Raw genomic sequence first — 20,873 nt, 5'->3', positions numbered from 1 at the left:
GGAAGTTTTCCAGCTGTTCCTGCAAATTCCTCTCTCTCCTGTCCACTCCGAAGGTTGGAAATGTCCGGAATTCACGTGCTCCGTGGACAAAACAAATGAGTCTTTCAAGGTTTTAACAGTGGCAGCAAACCAGGAACTGCTGAGTAATCAGCAGCCCGTCGTTCCTATCTGCACATCGTCCAACATGAATGTTAACCCTTGAGGTGATCGCAATGTTTCTCTCAGAAATATACGGAAGCACAGCCTGGCTCCAAGTAGGCGAAGCCAGGCTGCTGATTCCCTTAAAAATGCAAGGGAAGAGAGCTTTTTTTAAAAAAAAAGTAGAAAAAGAACAAAATTACCACCTCCAGTGTTTTGTGTGATTTTTGTCATCATGGAGTTAACTGTACAAACAGAAAGCAACTGAACAAAAGAAACACTAATAGCAAAGCATTATGGAGCAAAGCACCAAAAGACTTGTGAATGGGAAAACCTGTGTGTTTATTGGATAGAAAGACGATTACTTGTATTTGTTAAACTGAGTTCCAGTATCACAGTAGTATATCTAGTCTTCAGTACCACTTGCATGCTAAACATGCCATCACTTCTCAGAATAAACTTTCTAGTAGTTTATCTGCTGCAGGCAACAACAATACAATATCAAATGAAACAGGTCAGTTTCGGCGAAGTACTCGTTTTTTAAAAAAAAACTCAGCATCGCTGCATGCCCATGCTAAGTACGATAATAATGGGGGTGTTTGAGCACAAATCTTTGAAGATGGAAGAACAGGTTAACAAAGCAGTTAAAGCATATGGGATCCTGGGCTTTATAAATAGAGGCATAGAGTACAAAAGCCAGGAAGTTATTTTAAATCTTTATAAAACACTAGTTCGGCCCCAGCTGGAGTATCGTGTCCAATTCTGGGTACCACACTTTTTAGGAAGGACATGAGGACTTTGGAGAAGGTACAGAAGAGAATGGTTCCCGGGAAGAGAGATTACAGTTATGTGAATAGACTGGAGAAGCTGGGGTTGTTCACCTTGGAGCAGCGAAGGAGATTTGATAGAGTTGTTTAAAATCATGGTGTTTAGATAAGAGTAAATAAAAAGAAACTGTTTTCAGTGGCTAAAGAGTCGATAACCAGAGGGCACAGATTTAAGGTGATTGGCAAAAGTATCAGAGGCGGCATGAGGAAAAAAATTTTTAGGCAATGAGTGGTTAGAATTTGGAATGCGCTGCCTAAAAGGGTGATGGAAACAGATTCAGTAGTAAATGTCACAAGGGAATTGGATAAATGATTGCAGGGATATGCAGAAAGAGCGAGGGAGTAGGACTAACTGGATTGCTCTTCAAAAGAGCCAGCGCGGACTTGATGGGCCAAATTACACCCTTGTATGCTGTACTCATCATCATCATAGACAGTCCCTCGAAGCGAGGGTGACTAGCTTCCAGGCCAAAAAGGGATGAGTTCACAGGTGTTTCAATGAAGTACCTAATATTCCAGATCCCGAACTACATCGTGAAGGGTGGAAGATGCCTTTGCGTGAATTTTTTTAACGGGAGGTGGCCGTTGCACACCAGCCACCACACGGGCTTGACAGAGCTAGGTGTTGGTCCAGTGGCAAGGATTACCCAAGACTTAACTGGAGACCAGCTCTGCTGCACAGACTGAGCGCGCGCACACATCGCAGTGTGGACTGGCCTGTGCTGCCCCTGGGCTCCCTCCTTTTCTGGGCCCCAGATTCACGCCTCTCCTGGGCCTCGGTCACTTCCATCTACAAACTCTTGCCGCTCTTTCGCTCTTCCTGCTGTGCCTGCCCGCACTGCAATCAGCGACCTGGCTTCGTAGCCGCCGCTCTCTTGCAGTAACACGCGCTGCTCCCTGCAGTGGTATGCTGCCGCATGCTGCTCCCTCCAATGGCCCCGGCCTGCTGATGATACTATTCTGTGATTCTAATAATAATCAATGTTATTTCAAAGTGGATAACTACCGAGTGCAGATCCATTTACATTGAAAATGATACAGGACTAAGAGATGTTATTAATAGCATCTTCCTAAACATCTATCAGTTGTACACCTTGCCTTCCAGAGAAACCACTGCATCACAAATAGACAATCTATATAACAAGGAAAAAAACTACAAAGTCAGTGCTGTTGAAGATCACGGCAGTTATTACTTTGACTGACTGGTGACCACTGGATAGCCGTGAGCAATCTTGGAATTGGCGCACATATGATTGATGCTGCTTGGGTACTACAGTCTCTTGCGTTACCAGCAATAAGCATATCGAAAGATTATAGTAACAGCAAAATGCAACTTTGGTGTTAAATATCTTTGTTTTGTTTTGGCATGCACTGTGCTAATTAGTTGATTTAACATTTCGATAGATACAATTAGAATAACAATTGTCATGAAGCTTGTTGATTGTGGGTATGATACTAGGCTGCATTCTCCTCTACAAAGTCATGCTCTTTTTACCGTGACATCGGCGTTCTTCTGAATGCTTCCTTGTCTGCGGAAGATAGCCAAAATTGTCACAATAGACCAACTAAATAATTTTTGGGGCTTTTGTTAGCTGGACAAATTGCCATGAAATATTTATTTTCAAAAACATAATTGAGAATTCCTTTACTGTGCTGTTGACAAACTAATTGGTGACATTAAATAAATGGACCATAAATTTTGTGTATTTGTTTTCTGATTTTATTTGTCAGGAATGTTATGTGCACAATTTACTGAGGATCACTGTGTATTTCCCAGTGCTGCGTTTAGAGATTTTGGAACTCGTAGTGGAAAAATTCCTAAAACTGGATGTAAGTTCTCTGAAACTTGAAATAAAATTCTGAAGTGATCTGTTTATTAGGGTTGCTAACGAAATTCATGCTTTAATTAAAATGACTAACATTTTTCGGACACTACTAGAACAATGCATTTGAAAATCAATTTTTAAGTAGCTTATTTTTTTTTTAAAGTTGCATTTTCTCTGCATATTTGAGAGTTTGTCCTAAGAAAGTTAAAATGTTGCTGAAAAAATGAATCCTGTTGGTGCAACATTTTTAAAACCTTAGCTGTGCACTATTTATATTTATATAAGTCTCTTAAATCATCAAATTGATTAACACCATAATTTCAATACATTCCTTCTGTAAAGAAAGAAGACTTATTTTTATTTATCTAGTGCCTTTTATGACCTCAGGATGCCTCAATGTGCTTCACAGCCAATGAAGTACTTTTGAAGTGTAGTCACGGTTGTAACGTAGGAAATTTGCAGCAGCCAGCTTGCGTACAGCAAGGTCCCACGCACAGCAATGATACATAACCAGGTAATGTGTTTAAGAACATAACATAAGAAATAAGAGCAGGAGTAGGCCACCTGGCCCCTCGAGCCTGCTCCGCCATTTAATAAGATCATGGCTGATCTGATCATGGACTCAGCTCCACTTTCCTGCTGGGTCCCCATTACCCTTTATTCCCTTATCGCTCAAAAATTTGTCTATCTCCGCCTTAAATATGTTCAATGACCCAGCCTCCACAGCTTTCTGGGGCAGAGAATTCTATAGATTTACAACCCTCTAAGAGAAGAAATTCCTCCTTCTGAGACTATGCCCCCTTGTTTTAGTTTCCCCTATGAGTGGAAATATCCTCTCTGCATCCACCTTGTCGAGCCCCCTCATTATCTTATATGTTTCGATAAGATCACCTCTCATTCTTCTGAACTCCAATGAGTATAGGCCCAACCTATCTTCATAAGTCAACCCCCTCATCTTCGGAATCAACCCAGTGAACCTTTTCTGAACAGCCTCCATGCAAGTATATCCTTCCTTAAATACGAAGATCAAAACTGAACGCAGTCCTCCAGGTGTGGCCTCACCAATACCCTGTACAGTTGTAGCAGGACTTCTCTACTTTTATACTTTATCCCCCTTGCAATAAAGGCCAACATTCCATTTTCCTTCCTGATTGCTTGCTGTACCTGCATACTCACTTTTTGTGTTTCATGCACAAGGACCCCCGGTCCTTCTGTATTGCAGCACTTTGCAATTTTTTTCTATTTAAATTATAATTTGCTTTTCTATTTTTTATGCCAAAGTGAATAACCTCACATTTTCCCACATTATATTCCATCTGCCCACTCACTTAACCTGTCTATATCCCTAGCAGATTTTTTGTGTCCTCACAATTTGTTTTCCCATCCATCTTTGTAGCATCAGCAAACTTGGCTACATTACACTCTGTCCCCTCATCCAAATCATTAATATAGATTGTAAATAGTTGAGGCTCCAGTACTGATCCCTGCGGCATCCCACTAGTTACTGTTTGCCAACCGGAAAATTACCAATTTTCTCGGCTCCCTGTTTTCTGTTAGTTGGCCAGTCCTCTATCCATGCTAATATATTATCTTGTGCAGTAACCTTTTATGTGGCACCTTATCAAATGCCTTCTGGAAATCCAAATACACCACAAGCACTCTTTTCCCCTTATCCACCATGTTCATTACATCCTCAAAGAACTCCAGCAAATTTATTAAACATGATTTCCCTTTCATAAAACCATGCTGATTCTGCTTAATTTAATTATGCTTTTCCAGATGTCCCGCTACTGCTTCTTTAATAATGGACTCCAGCATTTTCCCATGACACATGTTAGGCTAACTGGTCTATAGTTTCCTGCTTTTTGTCTGCCTCCTTTTTTAAATAGGGGCGTTACATTTGTAGTTTTCCAATCCGCTGGGACTGCCCCAGAATCCAGGGAATTTTGGTAGATTACAACCAATGCATCCACTATCTCTGCAGCTGCTTCTTTTAAGACCGTAGGATGTAAGACATCGGGTCCAGGGGACTTGTCTGCCTTTAGTCCATTATTTTACCTAGTACTACTACTTTAGTGATTGTATTAAATTCCTCCCTCCCTATAGCCCCTTGAGTATCCACTATTGGGATGTTTTATTTGTTCAACGTCTCTGCCATTTCCCTGTTCTCCATTATTAATTCCCTAGTCTCATCCTCTAGGAGACTTAACATTTACTTTAGCCACTCTTGTCCTTTTTATGTACCTGTTGAAACTCTTACTATCTGTTTTTATATTCCGTGCTAGCTATTTTCATAATCTACCTTCCCCTTCTCTATCATTTTTTTCGTCGTTCTTTGCTGGCTTTTAAAAGTTTCCCAATCCTCTAGCCTCCCACTAGTCTTGGCCACATTGTATGCCCTTGTTTTCAGTTTGATACCATCCCTTGTTTCCTTAGTTAGCCATGGATGGTTATCCTTTCTCTGACAGTCTTTCCTTCTCATTGGGATATATTTTTGTTGCGAGTTATGAAATATCTCCTTAAATGTCTGCCACTGCTCATCAACCATCCCATACTTTAATCTATTTTCCCAGTCCACTTTAGCCAACTCTGCCTTCATACCTTTGTAGTCTCCTTTATTTAAGCTTAGGACACTGGTTTGAGATCCACCTTTCTTACCCTCCAACTGAATTTGAAATTCAACCATGTTATTGTCACTCATACCTGGAGGATCCTTTACTAGGAGATCATTTATTAATCCTGTCTCATTACACAGTACCAGATCTAAGATAGTCTGCTCCCTGGTTGGTTCCACAATGTATTGTTCAAGGAAACTATCCCGGATACACTCTATGAACTCTTCCTCAAGGCTACCCTGGCCAATTTGCTTTGTCCAATCAATATGAAGATTAAAGTTGTCCATGATTATTGCCATTCCTTTTTTACAAACCTCCATTATTTATTGATTTATTCTCCATTCAACAGTGTAGCTGCTTTTGGGGGCGTATAGTCTACACCCTCCAGCGACTTTTCCCCCATATTATTCCTTATCTCCACCCAAACTACTTCAACATCTTGGAGGCATGGGCATTCTGAGACAATATTGTTTCTCACTAACGCACTGATCTCATCCTTTATTAACAGTGCTACCCCACCTCCTTTTCCTTTCTGTCTGTCTTTCCGAATTGTCAAATACCCCATAATATTTAGTTCATTCCAGGTCACCTTGCAACCACGTCCCTGTAATGGCTATCAGATCATACCCATTTGTATCTATTTGTGCCGTCAACTCATCTATTTTGTTACGAATGCTACGTGCATTCAGATAAAGAGCTTTTAAATTTGTTTTTTTTTTAACCATTTTTTTCCTGCTTTGACTCCACTTTCTGATTCATCTTTATTAAAGTTTATACATTCTGTCCCTTCCTGGCACGCTCTGGTTTTCATGTCCCCCATTGCTACCCTGCTCTATTGCCTGCTCCTTATTCTTTGACTTTTTAAATTTTCGTTCACCTGAACCCTCCCCCCACCCCCCCACTATTTAGTTTAAAGCCTTCTCTACAGCCCTAGTTATTTGATTCGCCAGGACCCTAGTCCCAGCACGGTCTAAGTGGAGCCCATCCAAACAGAGCACCACTGTCTTACCCCAGTACTGGGGCCAGTGTCCCATAAATCAAAATCCATTTCTCCCACAGCAGTCTTTGAGCCACGTATTTAACTCTCTGATTTTATTTACCCTATGCAAATTTGCTCATGTAATAATCCAAAAATTATTACCTTTGTGGTTCTGCTTTTTAATTTGGCCCCTAGCTGCTCATAATCCATCAGCAGAACCTCTTTCTTTGTCCTATCTATGTCATTGGTACCCACGTGTACCATGACAACTGGATCTTCCCCCTCCCATTCCAAGTTCCTCTCCAGCCCAGAGGAGATGTCCTTAACCCTGGCATGTTGGTTGAGGGATAAATGTTGGCCAGGTGGAGCCAGGAGAACTCCGCTGCTCTTTCAAATAGTGCGGTGGGCTCTTTCATCATGTCTATCCGAGAGGCAGTTGTGACTTGCACTTCGTGGGCTGAGCCTTGCCAGTTGGAGAAGAGTTTTGAAAGTTCCGCTGCAGGAAATGGCAAAGTTCTGTGACTGGCTTCCCTCTGAAACATAAGCAGCAAAGATACATCTCCTCTGATATGCCCATCGTAGTTGTGGCATGGCTGGTACATGTAGCTCCTTGGGATGGAGAGGTTTGCTAGAGCCCACTTTTGCTAATGCATCTGCTTATATTCCTGGCTGAAAAAGTCCTCTTGGTCTTGTCCCTCTCTCTCCTTGAGGGTAAAGCGAATGCCCATGCCTACAAGATACTGCTGGTTATTTTCAGATAAACTGTCTTGAATGGAGTGGGTTTAAAAGTTTTGTTTATTTTCTTTTTTTTGGTCCAAATTTAAGATCCAATTCAATGAAACAATGATGGTACAATAGTGCATTGCAAAGAAACCAAAAATAGAAAGGACAGCTTTACGGTAACTGCCTGTGGTTTTGCACCTGCACTAGTGTGCTGTGTTACAGGGGCACAGCAATGGTGTCTTGCCCGTGACATGTCATGTCAGAATTTCCAGGGCAGTAAGATCACACCCCATATGAATAGAATTACTGCCTTATTGAGACTTGCACCACGGAAGAAGCTAGGACAGGGAATGTGCTAATATTTGAAGGGAGGGATCTCTGAGGAGTGAGTCAGTTAGTATTTGTAATTCCCAGGAATTTATCAGTAGGTGTAAGAGGTCTCTCACACAGGAACATTTGAAAATCACTGTATTAATGCATTCATAAAATGACCAACTGAAGCTAAAGCAAAAAAAGTATAATACTTGCATGTTTTATGCTTACTCCAGATCTAATATACAATTACCACTGTCCCAGTGAAGACTGGTACTGCCAATGATAATGTTTCCATTGGCAGAGGCCAGCTGTATTTTATTCACTGGAAAATACACTTACATTAACTCAGTATTGTACATTCTTTTCCAATGCAATATTTGTCTGATATCCATGACTTAATTTACACTGGAGAAAAAGCAAATTGCAGTCAAAAGAAATTGGTAGTATGGAGACATTGGACAGGCCCCAAAGGATATGTTGAATTAGATACCAGTGCAACCGAAAACTTAGATTTATTCAGTACGAATCACTCAACATTCAGAGTCGGTTCCAATGCTGATGCGGCTTTTATTACGCTCAGCGGGGAGGAAAAACTCAGGACCGTATCCAGGTTTCTCTCCACCGAACAAAGGGTTACATGCACCTTTATATGTTTCACAACAGTTACAAAACAGTTTACTACAGCTACACAGCCCATCACGGCTGGACACAAGCCAATCACAATGATTATAGATTACATATAGGTTCTTTTAACCCAATAGAATTCCCCTAGTATCCAGGGAACCATATGTTCGGTTATTGTCAGCTTGGGCTGATCGATGACTTTATAGGTTCTCTCCCTAGTTCTTTCATCTGGGAAAAATAATTGGTTTATAACCTTGTTTACAGGAGATGCTTTCCCTCTTATCTTTCTTCCTGGGGAATTAATTGGTTTATGACCTTGTTCACAGGAGATGGTTTCCTTCTTATCACTGTCTTCCCGCATCCCAGGCATTCCTACAGTGGGCCTCACAGGGTTATTGCTTGGTCATTGAACGTTCAACAGTTCACAGCTTGACTACCTGATTTCCCATCATGCCTGGGCAGCCATTTTATGTGTGTGTCCACTTTAAACTTATATGCGTTTAGATATATCTAGCAGGTGCCTAATGCCTAGTATTCTGGTATATTCTAAAGGTGCCTACCTCCTACAACAAATTACATACCAGTGCAACTGAAAACTTAGATTTATTCAGTACCAAATATTTTACAGATTGTTGGGAAGGTATAATATTGGCTCCATTATTCCTCAGGTGAATGCCTCGCATAACGACATTGAAGATGCGGAAGAAACTGCTGCTGAGGCTAACAGTGGATTGTCTACATCCGCAGAGGAAGGCCTCTTTGATATGGTAAATATTGTGAAAAAATTTTCAGCCCTTGCATTTTCTGCCACCTTTTTATTCGGTAGATCAGTTTAAATTGAAAGTTCTATGTAATTTGAATGCAAGAAATTAAGGCATTCTGGGGCGTGTATCCCCTCTGCAAAATAAACCTACATAGGTCCAGGTTCACTGTAGCTTGCATGCTACAGTCGTTGCAAAAATAACCTACTTTCTCCCACTTTTATTAGTTTGGGCAACGCATAAAGTACTTTTCCTCATTCGCTTTCATATTGCTAACGCCCTATACGTTTACATTGATAAGGGGATAACAAAGCTTTGTTAAATTCTGTTGGAGATAATGGTGAGCAATTTTGAAATGCTAATTTAAAAGGAACATAAAAAATAGATGCAGGAGTAGCCCATTCAAGCCTCCACCACATTCAATAAGATCATGGCTGATCATTCCCTCAGTACCCCTTTCCTGCTTTCTCTCCATGCCCCTTGATCCCCTTAGTCGTAAGGGCCATATCTAACTCCCTCTTGAATATATCCAATGAACTGGCATCAACAACTCTCTGCGGCAGGGAATTCCACAGGTTAACAACTCTCTGAATGAAGAAGTTTCTCCTCATCTCATTCCTAAATGGCCTACCCCTTATCCTAAGACTATGTCCTCTGGTTCTGGACTTCCCCAACATCGGGAACATTCTACCCGCATCTAACCTGTCCCGTCCCGTCAGAATCTTATATGTTTCTATAAGATCCTCTCTCATCCTTCTAAACTCCAATGTATAAAGGCCAAGTTGATCCAGCCTCTCCTCATATGTCAGCCCTGCCATCCCGGGAATCAGTCTGGTGAACCTTCGCTGCACTCCCTCAATAGCAAGAACATCCTTCCTCCGATTAGGAGACCAAAACTGAACACACTATTCCAGGTGAGACCTCACCAAAGCCCTGTACAACTGCAGTAAGACCTCCCTGCTCCTGTACTCAAATCCCCTAGCTATGCAGACCAACATACCATTTGCTGCCTTCACTGTCTGCTGTACCTGTATGCCAACTTTCAATGACTGATGAGCCATGACACCCAGGTCTCGTTGCACCTCCCCTTTTCCTAATCTGCCGCCATTCAGATAATATTCTGTCTTCGCGTTTTTGCCTCCAACGTGGTTATCCTCACATTTATCCACATTATACTGCATCTGCCATGCATTTGCCCACTCACCTAACCTGTCCAAGTCACCCTGCAGCCTCCTAGCGTCCCCCTCACAGCTCACACGACCACCCAGTTTAGTGTCATCTGCAAACTTGCCAACATTACACTCAATTCCTTCATCCAAATCATTGATGTATATTGTAAAGAGCTTGTGTCCCAGCACTGAGCCCTGCGGCACTCAACTAGTCACTGCCTGCCTTTCTGAAAAGGACGCGTTTATCCCGACTCTCTGCTTCCTGTCTGCCAACCAGTTCTCTATCCGCGTCAGTATATTACCCCCAATACCATGTGCTTTAATTTTACACACCAATCTCTTGTGTGGGACCTTGTCAAAAGCCTTTTGAAAGTCCAAATACACCACACCCACTGGTTGTGGTCCACTCTACTAGTTACATCCTGAAAAAAATTCCAGAAGATTTCGCAAGCATGATTTCCCCTTCATAAATCCATGCTGACTTGGACCGATCCTGACACTGCTTTCCAATTGCATTGTTATTTCATCCTTAATAATTGATTCCAACATTTTCCCCACCACTGATGTCAGGCTAACCGGTCTATAATTACCTGCTTTCTCTCTCCCTCCCTTTTTAAAAAGTGGTGTTACATTAGCTACCCTCCAATCCATAGGAACTGATCCTGAGTCGATAGACTGTTGGAAAATGATCACCAATGCATCCACTATTTCTAGGGCCACTTCCTTAAGTACTCTGGGATGCAGACTATCAGGCCCTGGGGATTTTTCGGCCTTCAATCCCATCAATTTCCCTAACACAATTTCCTGCCTAATAAGGATATCCTTCAGTTCCTCCTCCTCACTAGAACCTCGGTCCCCTCGTACTTCCGGAAGGTTATTTGTGTCTTCCTTCGTGAAGATAGAGCCAAAGTATTTGTTCAATTGGTCTGCCATTTCTTTGTTCCCCATTATAAATTCACCTGAATCTGACTGCAGGGGACCTACGTTTGTCTTCACTAATCTTTTTCTTTCCACATTTCTATAGAAGATTTTGCAGTAAGTTTTTATGTTCCTGGCAAGCTTCTTCTTGTACTCTATTTTCCCCCTCTTAATTAAACCCTTTGTCCTCCTCTGCTGAATTCTAAATTTCTCCCAGTCCTCAGGTTTGCTGCTTTTTCTGGCCAATTTATATGCCTCTTGGATTTAACACTATCCTTAATTTCCCTTGTTAGCCACAGTTGAGCCATCTTCCCCGTTTTATTTTTATTCCAGATGTACAATTGCTGAAGTTCATCCATGTGATCTTTAAATGTTTGCCATTGCCTATCCACCGTCAACCCTTTAAGAATCATTTGCCAGTCTATTCTCGCTAATTCACGCCTCAAACCATCGAAGTTACCTTTCTTTAAATAATGGTGTAAATTTAGCATCTGATAAGGCTTTGAAATATGAACAGCAAATTGGGATAGATTATCTTTCTATATTTGTCAGTATGGTGGATTTTAAGATTGTGTGTGTACTATACCACAGTTTGATTTGGAAACTTTACAGTAAAGATGTCTAAAAGATAACCACAACAACTTGTATTTATATAGCACCTTTAACGTAGTAAAACATCCCAAGGCGTTTCACAAGAGCGTTAGCAAATAGAAATTTGACACCGAGCCATATAAGAAGATAATAGGGCAGATGACGGTCATAGAATGGGTTTTAAGGAGCTTCTTAAAGGAGGAAAGAAAGGTAAATAGGCAGAGAGGTTTAGGGAGAGAATTTTAGAGCTTTATGACCTTGGCAGCTGAAGTCACAGCCCCCAATGGTGGAGCGATTTAAAATTGGGGATGCACAATTGGGGAGGGCAGAATTAGAGGAGCGCAGATATCTTGGAGGGTTGTGGGGCTGGAGGAGATTACAGAGAAAGGGAGGGACACAGTACTCCGAGTGTGGTCTAACCAAGGTCCTGTACAAGTTTAACATAACCTCTCTGCTCTTCAATTGCAACCTGCTGGAAATCAACCCCAGTACTTTGTTCCCTTTTTTAATGGTCTTATTAACCTGCGTCGCTACTTTCAGTGATTTGTGTATTTGTGATCTCCGCTCCCTCTGCTCCTCTGCCCCATTTACATTCTTATTTCCCAAGGAGTGTGTGGTTTCCTTATTCTTCCTGCCAAAATAGACCACCCCGCACTTATCTAAATTGATGTTCGTTTGCCAATTACACACCCATTCTGCAAGTTTATTAACGTCTACCTTCATTATATCGCGTTCTTTCTCGATATTAACCCCACAATTTGGTGTCATCTGCAAATTTTGAAGTTGTTCTTTCGATCCCCGAGTCCAAATTGTTTAGATAAATGGTGAACAACAGTGGTCCTGGCACTGATCCTCGTGGAACACCGCTTCCCAGTTTTTGGCAGTTTGAGGAACTATCTTCCACCACTCTGTTTTCTTTTTTTTAGCCAGCTTGTTATCCATTCTGCTACTTGTCCCCTGACTCCACATGTTCTGACCGTAGTCATGAGTCTGCTGTGTTGTGCCTTATCGAAGGCCATTTGAAAATCCAAATATATTACATCTACTACATTACCCTTGTCTATCCTTTCTGGTACTTCTTCAAAGAATCTAATAAGGTTGGTCAAGCATGACCTTCTCTTTTGAAATCCGTGCTGACTGCTCTTTATTATACTTTCAGTTTCTAGATGTTTTTCTATCACATCTTTGAGTAAGGATTCCATTATCTTTCCCACCACTGACGTTAATCTAATTGGTTGGGCCTATAATCATTGGAGTTTAGAAGAATGAGAGGTGATCTTATTGATACAGAAAAGATTCTGCGGGGGCTCGACAGGGTAGATGCAGAGAGGATGATGTCAGCGAGGGGCAGCATGTAGATGAGAAATAGGAGGGGGCCAAGGATAGAACCGTGCGGGATTCCAGAGGTACTGGTGTGGGAGGAACCATAAAGTGGAATCCCACCCAGCTGGATGACGATGGAGAGGCGTTGGAGGAGGATAGAGTGGTCAACCGTGTCAAAGGCTGCCGACAGATCAAGAAGGACGAGGAGGGATAGCTTATCTTTGGCACAGTCACATAGAATGTAATTTGTTACGTTGATTGCTGTTTCGGTACCGTGGTGGGGAGGAAACCTGATTGGAGGGATTCAACCATGGAGTTCCGGGAAAGATGGACACAGATTTGTAAGGCGACAACACGTTCAAGAACTTTGGAGAGGAAAGGAAGGTTGGAGATGGGGCGGCAGTTTGCAAGGATGGAGGGGTTAAGGGTTGTTTGAAGGAGATTAGGACAGTACATGAGGAGAGAGAAGTGTCTGCTAACATGGGAGCCAGGAAGGGAAGGGAAGTTGGGTGGTCAGCAGTTTAGTGGGAATAGGGCTGAGGGAGCAGGAAGTGGGTGTCATGGATAAAATGAGCTGAGAGAAGACATGAGGGGAGATAGGCGAGAAACTAGAAAAAATGCGAGTTCACGGTTAGGGCAGGGGGGATCCTTGGAGGAAGTAAGGCCTGGTGAGCTAGGGGAAGGGAGAGAAGTGGCAGAGATCTCAGTCTTAGTGACAAAGAAGTCCATGAGCTCCTCGTACTTATTGGAGGTGAGTGTGAAGGAGACAGGAGTGAGGGGTTTAAGAAAATGGTTTGCAGTCGAAAAAAGAAACAGCAGGTTATCTTTGCAATCGAGGATGATCCTGGGATAGTGAGCAGTTATGGCAGACGAGAGCGGGCCCCAATAATGCCTTATGTGATCCAGTCAGATCTTGCGGTGAAAGGCTAAACTGCTTGTCCGTCATATCCGTTCAAGTCTGCGTCCCTTGGACTTAAGGGAGCGGCGATGAGGGCCGTACCGGAGGAAACGTCAGGGTGAGAGAGAGTAATGGTTTTAATGAGGTCCAGGGCACCAAAGGTGAGGGTGTGGTTGAGCAGAAATATCGTGGTAAATGGAGGGCCAAGGGCTAAACAAAAGGGATTTTGAAAGTGCAGTTGTAACTGAATTGGGAGAGAGTTTTTTCCAGGGGCGGACATAGAAGGAAGTAGGTTTGGGTGTGGGAAGGGGGATATGGGTGGAGAGTGATACAAGGTCGTGATCAGAGATGGCCTTACCTGTGATTGACATGATGGGAGTAGCGAGGCTACTTGAGATGGCAAGGTCAAAGGGAGTGGCTGTGAAAATAAATTGGGAAGATTAAAGGAGGATCGGAGGGCAGTGAACTCAGAGGAGAGAGAGCATGATGAATTGAAATTACTGAGGATAAAAAGCCGCTCGGTGCTGAGGCCAAGGGAGGAAAGTAGTGAAAACATCTTGGTGAGAACATTTTTATGGTAGTTGAGTCGGCGATAGAGAACAAGGATTTTAAATGAGAGGTGAGTGCTATCAGTAGAATATTTCAATAACAGTACAGTTAATGTATGAATCACATCTAGCATAGTTTATTACTTGCAGTCGGAAAATGCCTGTGAGACACGTCAATTTGAACAAGTAATACATGAACTAAGCCTGGAGCTGGGCAAATACCTTGTCTTTGCTATCGGCCCAACACTGTCCAGTTCCTCGCCTAGCACCCCCATCCCTACCATTGGGTTGGCAGATCCAGTTGGAAATAAGTGATGAAAACCATCTTTGCATGCCAGCTGCTACCTGACATGAGAAGAATGGTTCCCGTGAAAATGCAAAAAAAAAATTTGTTTTTTCTTTCTCGTGACCTGCTGATTTTTGTCTTTTCCCTCTACAGGATGAGGATGAAGAGAAGCAGAAAGTTAATTTGGTACTGCCAAATGATATGATGGCCCATCCAGTGGCTGAACGATTGGATATTCTGATGTCTGTTTTGCTAGCTTACATAAAGGACGTTTGTTACGTCAATGGTACAAACTTGCAATTGTATAGTGCCTTTAAAATAATAAAATAACCCAAAGTGTTTCACAAAGGAGACCATGCAATTGGAATTGACCAAATGCATGATTAAAAAGTGAAGTATCAAGGCAAAAAGATTTAGGGAGGGAATTCCAAAAGTTAAGATAAAAACCGCTTCCACCAAGTGAGAAACTCTGGGCAGGCGGCAGTCAGAGAATTGTTGCAGGTGCAGGGATGATATGAGGAAATACCTTAGAGAGATTTGTCAACAAGGACTAACACAATCACAATCACTAAGGAGGTGGTACTCAGTAAGATAATGGGACTAAAGGCAGATAAATCCCCTGGACCTGATGGCTTGCATCCTAGGGTCTTAAGAGAAGTAGCGGCAGGGATTGTGGATGCATTGGTTGTAATTTACCAAAATTCCCTGGATTCTGGGGAGGTCCCAGCAGATTGGAAAACTGCAAATGTAACGCCCCTATTTAAAAAAGGAGACAGACAAAAAGCAGGAAATTATAGACCAGTTAGCCTAACATCTGTGGTTGGAAAAATGTTGGCGACCATTATTAAAGAAGCAGTAGCAGGACATTTGGAAAAGCAAAATTCGATCAGGCAGAGTCAGCATGGATTTATGAAGGGGAAGTCATGGAGTTCTTTGAGGATGTAACGAACAGGATGGATAAAGGGGAACCAGTGGGATGTGGTTTATTTGGACTTCCAGAAGGCATTTGACAAGGTGCCACATAAAAGGTTACTGCACAAGATAAAAGTTCACAGGGTTGGGAGTAATATATTAGCATAGATAGACGATTGGCTAACTAACAGAGAACAGAGAGTCGGGATAAATGGTTCATTCTCTGGTTGGGGTGTCGCAGAGATCAGTGCTGACACCCCAACTATTTACAATCTATATTAACGACTTGGAAGAAGGGACTGAGTGTAACGTAGCCATGTTTGCTGACCATACAAAAATGGGAGGAAAAGCAATATGTGAGGAGGACACAAAGAATCTGCAAAAGGACATAGACAGGCTAAGTGAGTGGGCAAAAATTTGGCACATGGAGTATAATGTTGGAAAGTGTGAGGTCATGCACTTTTGCAGAAGAAATCAAAGAGCACGTTATTATTTAAATGGAGAAAGATTGCAAAGTGCTGCAGTACAGCGGGACCTGGGGGTACTTGTGCATAAAACACAAAAGAATAGTATGCAGGTACAGCAAGTGATCAGGAAGGCCAATGGTGTATAAAAGGGGATGGAGTATAAAAGCAGGGAAGTCTTACTACAGCTATATAAGGTATTGGTGAGGCCACACTTGGAATACTGCGTGCAGTTTTGGTTTCCATATTTACGAAAGGATATACTTGCTTTGGAGGCAGTTCAGAGAAGGTTCACTAGGTTGATTCCGGGGATGAGGGGTTGACTTATGAGGAAAGGTTGAGTAGGTTGGGCCTCTACTCATTGGAATTCAGAAGAATGAGAGGTGATCTTATTGAAGCGTATAAGATTGAGAGGGCTTGACAAGGTGGATGCAGAGAGGATGTTTCCACTGATGGGGGAGACTAGAACTCGAAGGCACGATCTTAGAATAAGGGGCTGCCCATTTAAAACAGATGAGGAGAAATTTCTTCTCTGAGGGTTGTAAATTTGTGGAATTCTCTGCCTCAGAGAGCTGTGGAAGTGGGACATAGAATAAATTTAAGGCAGAAATAGACAGTTTCTTAAATGATAAGGGGTTATGGGGAGCGGAGGGGGAAAGTGGAGCTGAGTCCATGATCAGATCAGCCATCATATTGAATGGCGGAGCAGGCTCGAGGGGCCGTATGGCCTACTCCTGCTCCTATTTCTTATGTTCTTAAAAGTAAGTGGTCTTGATGAATAAAGTTTGAAGTTCAACTTGGGGCCTAATAGGATACTGATGGTTGTGTACCATCTGGTTCAACCTGAGCAAGCTGCTGGGGAGAGGGATGGAGTTGGTGGTCATGGTGCAGGGTTTTTGGTGGAAGCTCAGTACATAGAATTACCATAGTACATGGAAACAGGCTATTCAGCCTAACCTGTCAATGTTGATGTTCATACTCCACACGACATTAGTCCTAATCCTCTGTACTTCCCTATTTCCATGTTCCTTTACCCCCTTTCCTTCAACTACCTAACCTATTGTTAAATGTTTACGCGTCATTGGCTTCAAGACTAACTACATGAATGAATTAATTAAGTGTATTCCGCAACTTCACAACCCTATATATACATTAATATAAAATATATTTTATATATATATATATATTTATATATAAAAACTTTCCTCATCTCTAAATCAATGGTAGCTTTGGATTTCCCAGTGTTCAGTTAGAGAAAGTTTCAGTTGATCCATGACTTGATTTTAGACAGGCAGTCTGATGAGACAGAGCTGATGGAATCCAGGGTGGCAATGGAGAAGTAGAGATGGGTGTCATTAGTATAGATATGGAAGGTGACCCCATGCCTGTGGATAATGTATCCAAGGGGCAGAATATAAAAGAGGAAAAGAAAGAGATGAAGGATTGAATCTAGGGATACTCTGGAGGTGACGCGTAGTGATAGTCTCAAGAGTTGTCCCACAAAGGAGAGAAAGTGGGAGACAATGGAGTGGTTGACCGTGTTGAACGGTGTGGAGAGGCTGAGGAGAACAAGGAGGGATAATACACCTTGTTTGCATTTGCAGTGGATATCATTAGTGAATTTGACTAAAGCTGTCTTTGGTGCTGTGGGCAGATGGAAACTGGATAGAAGGGATTTGGAAAAATAATTTTGGGAGAGCTATATACAAGGTTCGATACTGACAGCTCATTCAAGGACATTGGAGAGGAAAAATAATTAATAATGGGATGGTAGTTGGAATGTACAGAAGATCAAGGTAATTTTTTGAGAGGGCGTGATGAGTGGTTTTGAAGGCAAGAGGACTGATGCCTGAGCAAGGAGTTATTTATAATAGCAAGAGTAAAATTTGTTCAATTTTGAACAGTTACTGAATTTGATAAAGGGCAAATATTATCTATCTAGCTCTTACTGTTTACGTTTCAATTTCAAAATTGTCAATTGACATTTGTGTTAGCACTAGTCTAAAAATGATGGATGCTTTTATTGAGGATGGGAGTGAATGTTTTACAGGGTCTGCCAAAATAGCATTTTAATCATGAGCTTTTAAACCAGATTATTTTTGAAGTTATTGGTGTAGTGGTGTTGTACTTTGGAGCATTGTCTCTCTTGGTCTTTCCGAGTTTTTAATCTCGGCTGTACTGTTGTGGGGAGGGGGGAGGAAAAATGGGAATAATCACTCAGTTCATTTGTTTATCTCGCACCTAAAAAAGATTTCAAATGTGAGAGCAGATTGGTGGGGTGGGGTGGGGCGGGGCGGCGAGGGGGGGGTGGTGGGTTGTATTTATATGGCACCTTTTCACATTGTCAAAATATCTCAAGTCTCATGCACTGAATTTATTTTTTGCAGCAGTGTCTGTTATGTCAGCATGCGTTAAGGCTAAATCCTCACACTATTCCAGCCAAGGCCCTAGCTGGGCTGTATGTAAGGCCTTTTTGTGGAAACACATGTTGATAGAACAAAGCAAATGTGTGTGTAACAAAAGAGTCCAACCTCTCCAGGTGAGCAAAAGAACTGGGGGGGATAGGAGAGAGGGAATGTACTCTCAGTGACAATCGTGGTCCAAAAATGAGGAAAACTTTATCAAAGGTAGATAATGCAATATTTTTCCTCTTTTGTTCATCTGTTGCAATTCATACAAGTGAATTATATTACAATAAGACACAGCAGTCAAAGTTGTTAAACATCTCCTTTAAATAGTAACATGCTGAGTCTGAGTTGAGATATATTTCTGCAGTAAATATTTGGTTTACTTCATTTACTTTGTCTTTTGTAGGTGAGTTGGAGCTGACCAGGACAAAAGACTTGTACCGTGACTTGATCGTAGTGTTTGATAAACTGGTCATACGCACTCATGCTTCTTGTCATGTCCAGTACTTCATGTTCTATATCTGCAGTTTCAAGTTGGTAAGTATCAGATATTTTCATGGATTGATGATTTTTGTAACAAAAAAACACAAAATGAGTAATAGCCAAGTTAAGGGATGGTATCGATTTTTGCAAGGAAAATTTAAAATTTTGTAATCGACCCTGCGTCCCTTACAAACCAGATTTGTTTTATCTGCCTAGTGTCTAGGTAAATATAGCAGGGTCCCAGGATTGAACAGAGGATCTTTGTCTGCATTCTGGCTAATTGAAATAGACCACGTGCCACCACATGACCTCATCTTTAGTATGCAGTTGAATATACTATAGCAGACTGAGGCTCCAGCTATAAATCAACAAACACTTATTTAATAGTTAAATAGGTAAATAATAGTATTCAGTACAAATAGCATATTTATACTAGTCTTATAGTAGTCATACGGCTGGAAATTCGGTTCTAAGCGATAACAGTATTTTTTCACCAAAATTACCGTTATGACTTCGCTATCGCTATCAAACGCTATCGCTATTCAAGCTTGAATTTGCGCAGCGGTAAAAATCGGCGTTGCACAAGGATTCGCAGTGCAAACCGCGATCCTCGCCAACCGCTGCGAGTTGGGCCTTGGGAAGGTCGAAAAACACCACAAAAAAAAATTGGAAAAAGCAACAAAAAGAAATTCACAACATTTACAAGTCACTTATCTATCGAATCGCTACAAAAGAATGAAAAAATAAAAACTTTAACTTACCTTTTTGCAGCTCTTCATACTTCTGCTGGCAGGCCTGCTACGACAGGTTTTTCCCCTGTCGGTACTTTATGTGCGAAATGCGGGTGCGCCCACAGCCAAATTTTTGACGAAAGCGATATTTCTAGTCTTGCACGGCGGCGGCCCTCTCTCCAGCGGTATTTGAAAACTGCCGCTGCAAAACGTCACCGAATTTTCCGCCAACCAGGTTTTCGCCAAAAAAGGTGAAATAGCACCAAAAATCCAGTCGCAAAGTCGCCGAATTTCCAGCCCATTATCTTTACCAATCAACAAAGATGCTTCCCTTGCGCTATCTTTTGAAACATAGTCATTGAATTATTAACTGGGGAAGTAAAATCATAGAGCAGATCACCTTCATCTCTTCATTATTGATGAACTGATACCATACAGCATACTTTATACCCACACTTAGAAGCTGCTAGCCACAAAGCTGTCAAAAGAGATATACAAAGAATCATTTGTCCCGCTCTTCTTCCAGGCTTGATTCATACCTTTACTCCAGACACACCTGTCATTCCAAACCACTGCCCCAGGGTGTCAGTCATCTCCGATTTTAAATTAGCTCAGGGGCCCGAAAGCTGGTGCTCTCCCCCACCTTTTTGTGGCCATTAGCGCCGAAATTTTTTCGTGGCTGGGCCATCCCATATTCAGCTCCAAAGGTGAACAAATGGGTTCCAGCCGTAATGAACCCTTCCAAAGTGGATTTTTCAGCGGTGTGGCCGTCTTAATTTGAGTGTTATCACCATTGAGAAATTCAGCTGCAGGTAAGGGTTTCTAATGAGCCAGCTGCTCCGTGGCCTTTTTAAAGGCCAGGGTTTGCAGCAAGGCCCTGAGGGGGGGGAAGAAGTTTGGAAGGATGACTGGTGTAAGAGGTGAAAGGAGAGCCAACAGGTTCACTGATATGGAGCTGGAGGCACTGATGGATGGTGTGGAGAACAGAAGAAGAATACTGTTTTCTGACTTGGGGAGACCTGGCAGACAGGCAATATATATTGCATGGAGGGAGATTGCAGGAGAGGTGTCTGGCACCTCCATATATGTGAGGGTGCTGGCCAGTCTGCACCCAGCCCTTCCAGGGTGGCGATGGGTCGACGCCTCCTAGCTCTAGGGCAACGGGGATCCTCCTCCTCTTCCTGCGCCTCCCACTCAGGTGGTACTGCTGGCTCGACCTCCAGCGGCTGTTCCCTCATGATGGCCAGGTTGTGCAGCATGGAGACCCATTGAGAAGAGTACTGCAAGGTGCCACCAGAGCGGTCCAGGCACCGAAATCTCTGCTTAAGGATGCT

The 20,873-nt window shown here is 42.3% G+C and overlaps 1 protein-coding gene across 2 annotated transcripts in view; it reads left to right on the top strand.

Moving 5' to 3' along the window:
* The window catches only part of rrn3 (RRN3 homolog, RNA polymerase I transcription factor), a 60,505-nt gene that overhangs the window by 22,523 nt on the left and 17,109 nt on the right, over positions 1–20,873 (top strand). For both annotated transcript variants that reach the window (XM_070900955.1, XM_070900954.1), the window contains 4 exons: positions 2,697–2,795; positions 8,716–8,814; positions 14,695–14,827; positions 18,732–18,862. In XM_070900955.1, coding sequence (XP_070757056.1) covers positions 2,697–2,795; positions 8,716–8,814; positions 14,695–14,827; positions 18,732–18,862 — 462 coding nt within the window. The remainder of the gene's footprint in view (positions 1–2,696; positions 2,796–8,715; positions 8,815–14,694; positions 14,828–18,731; positions 18,863–20,873) is intronic.

This window comes from Pristiophorus japonicus, chromosome 15 (genome assembly GCF_044704955.1).
Source record: "Pristiophorus japonicus isolate sPriJap1 chromosome 15, sPriJap1.hap1, whole genome shotgun sequence".
In the NCBI taxonomy this organism is placed as follows: Eukaryota; Metazoa; Chordata; class Chondrichthyes; family Pristiophoridae; genus Pristiophorus; species Pristiophorus japonicus.
Note: the sequence above shows the minus strand (reverse complement) of the source record. Positions and strands in the feature narration are given on the sequence as shown.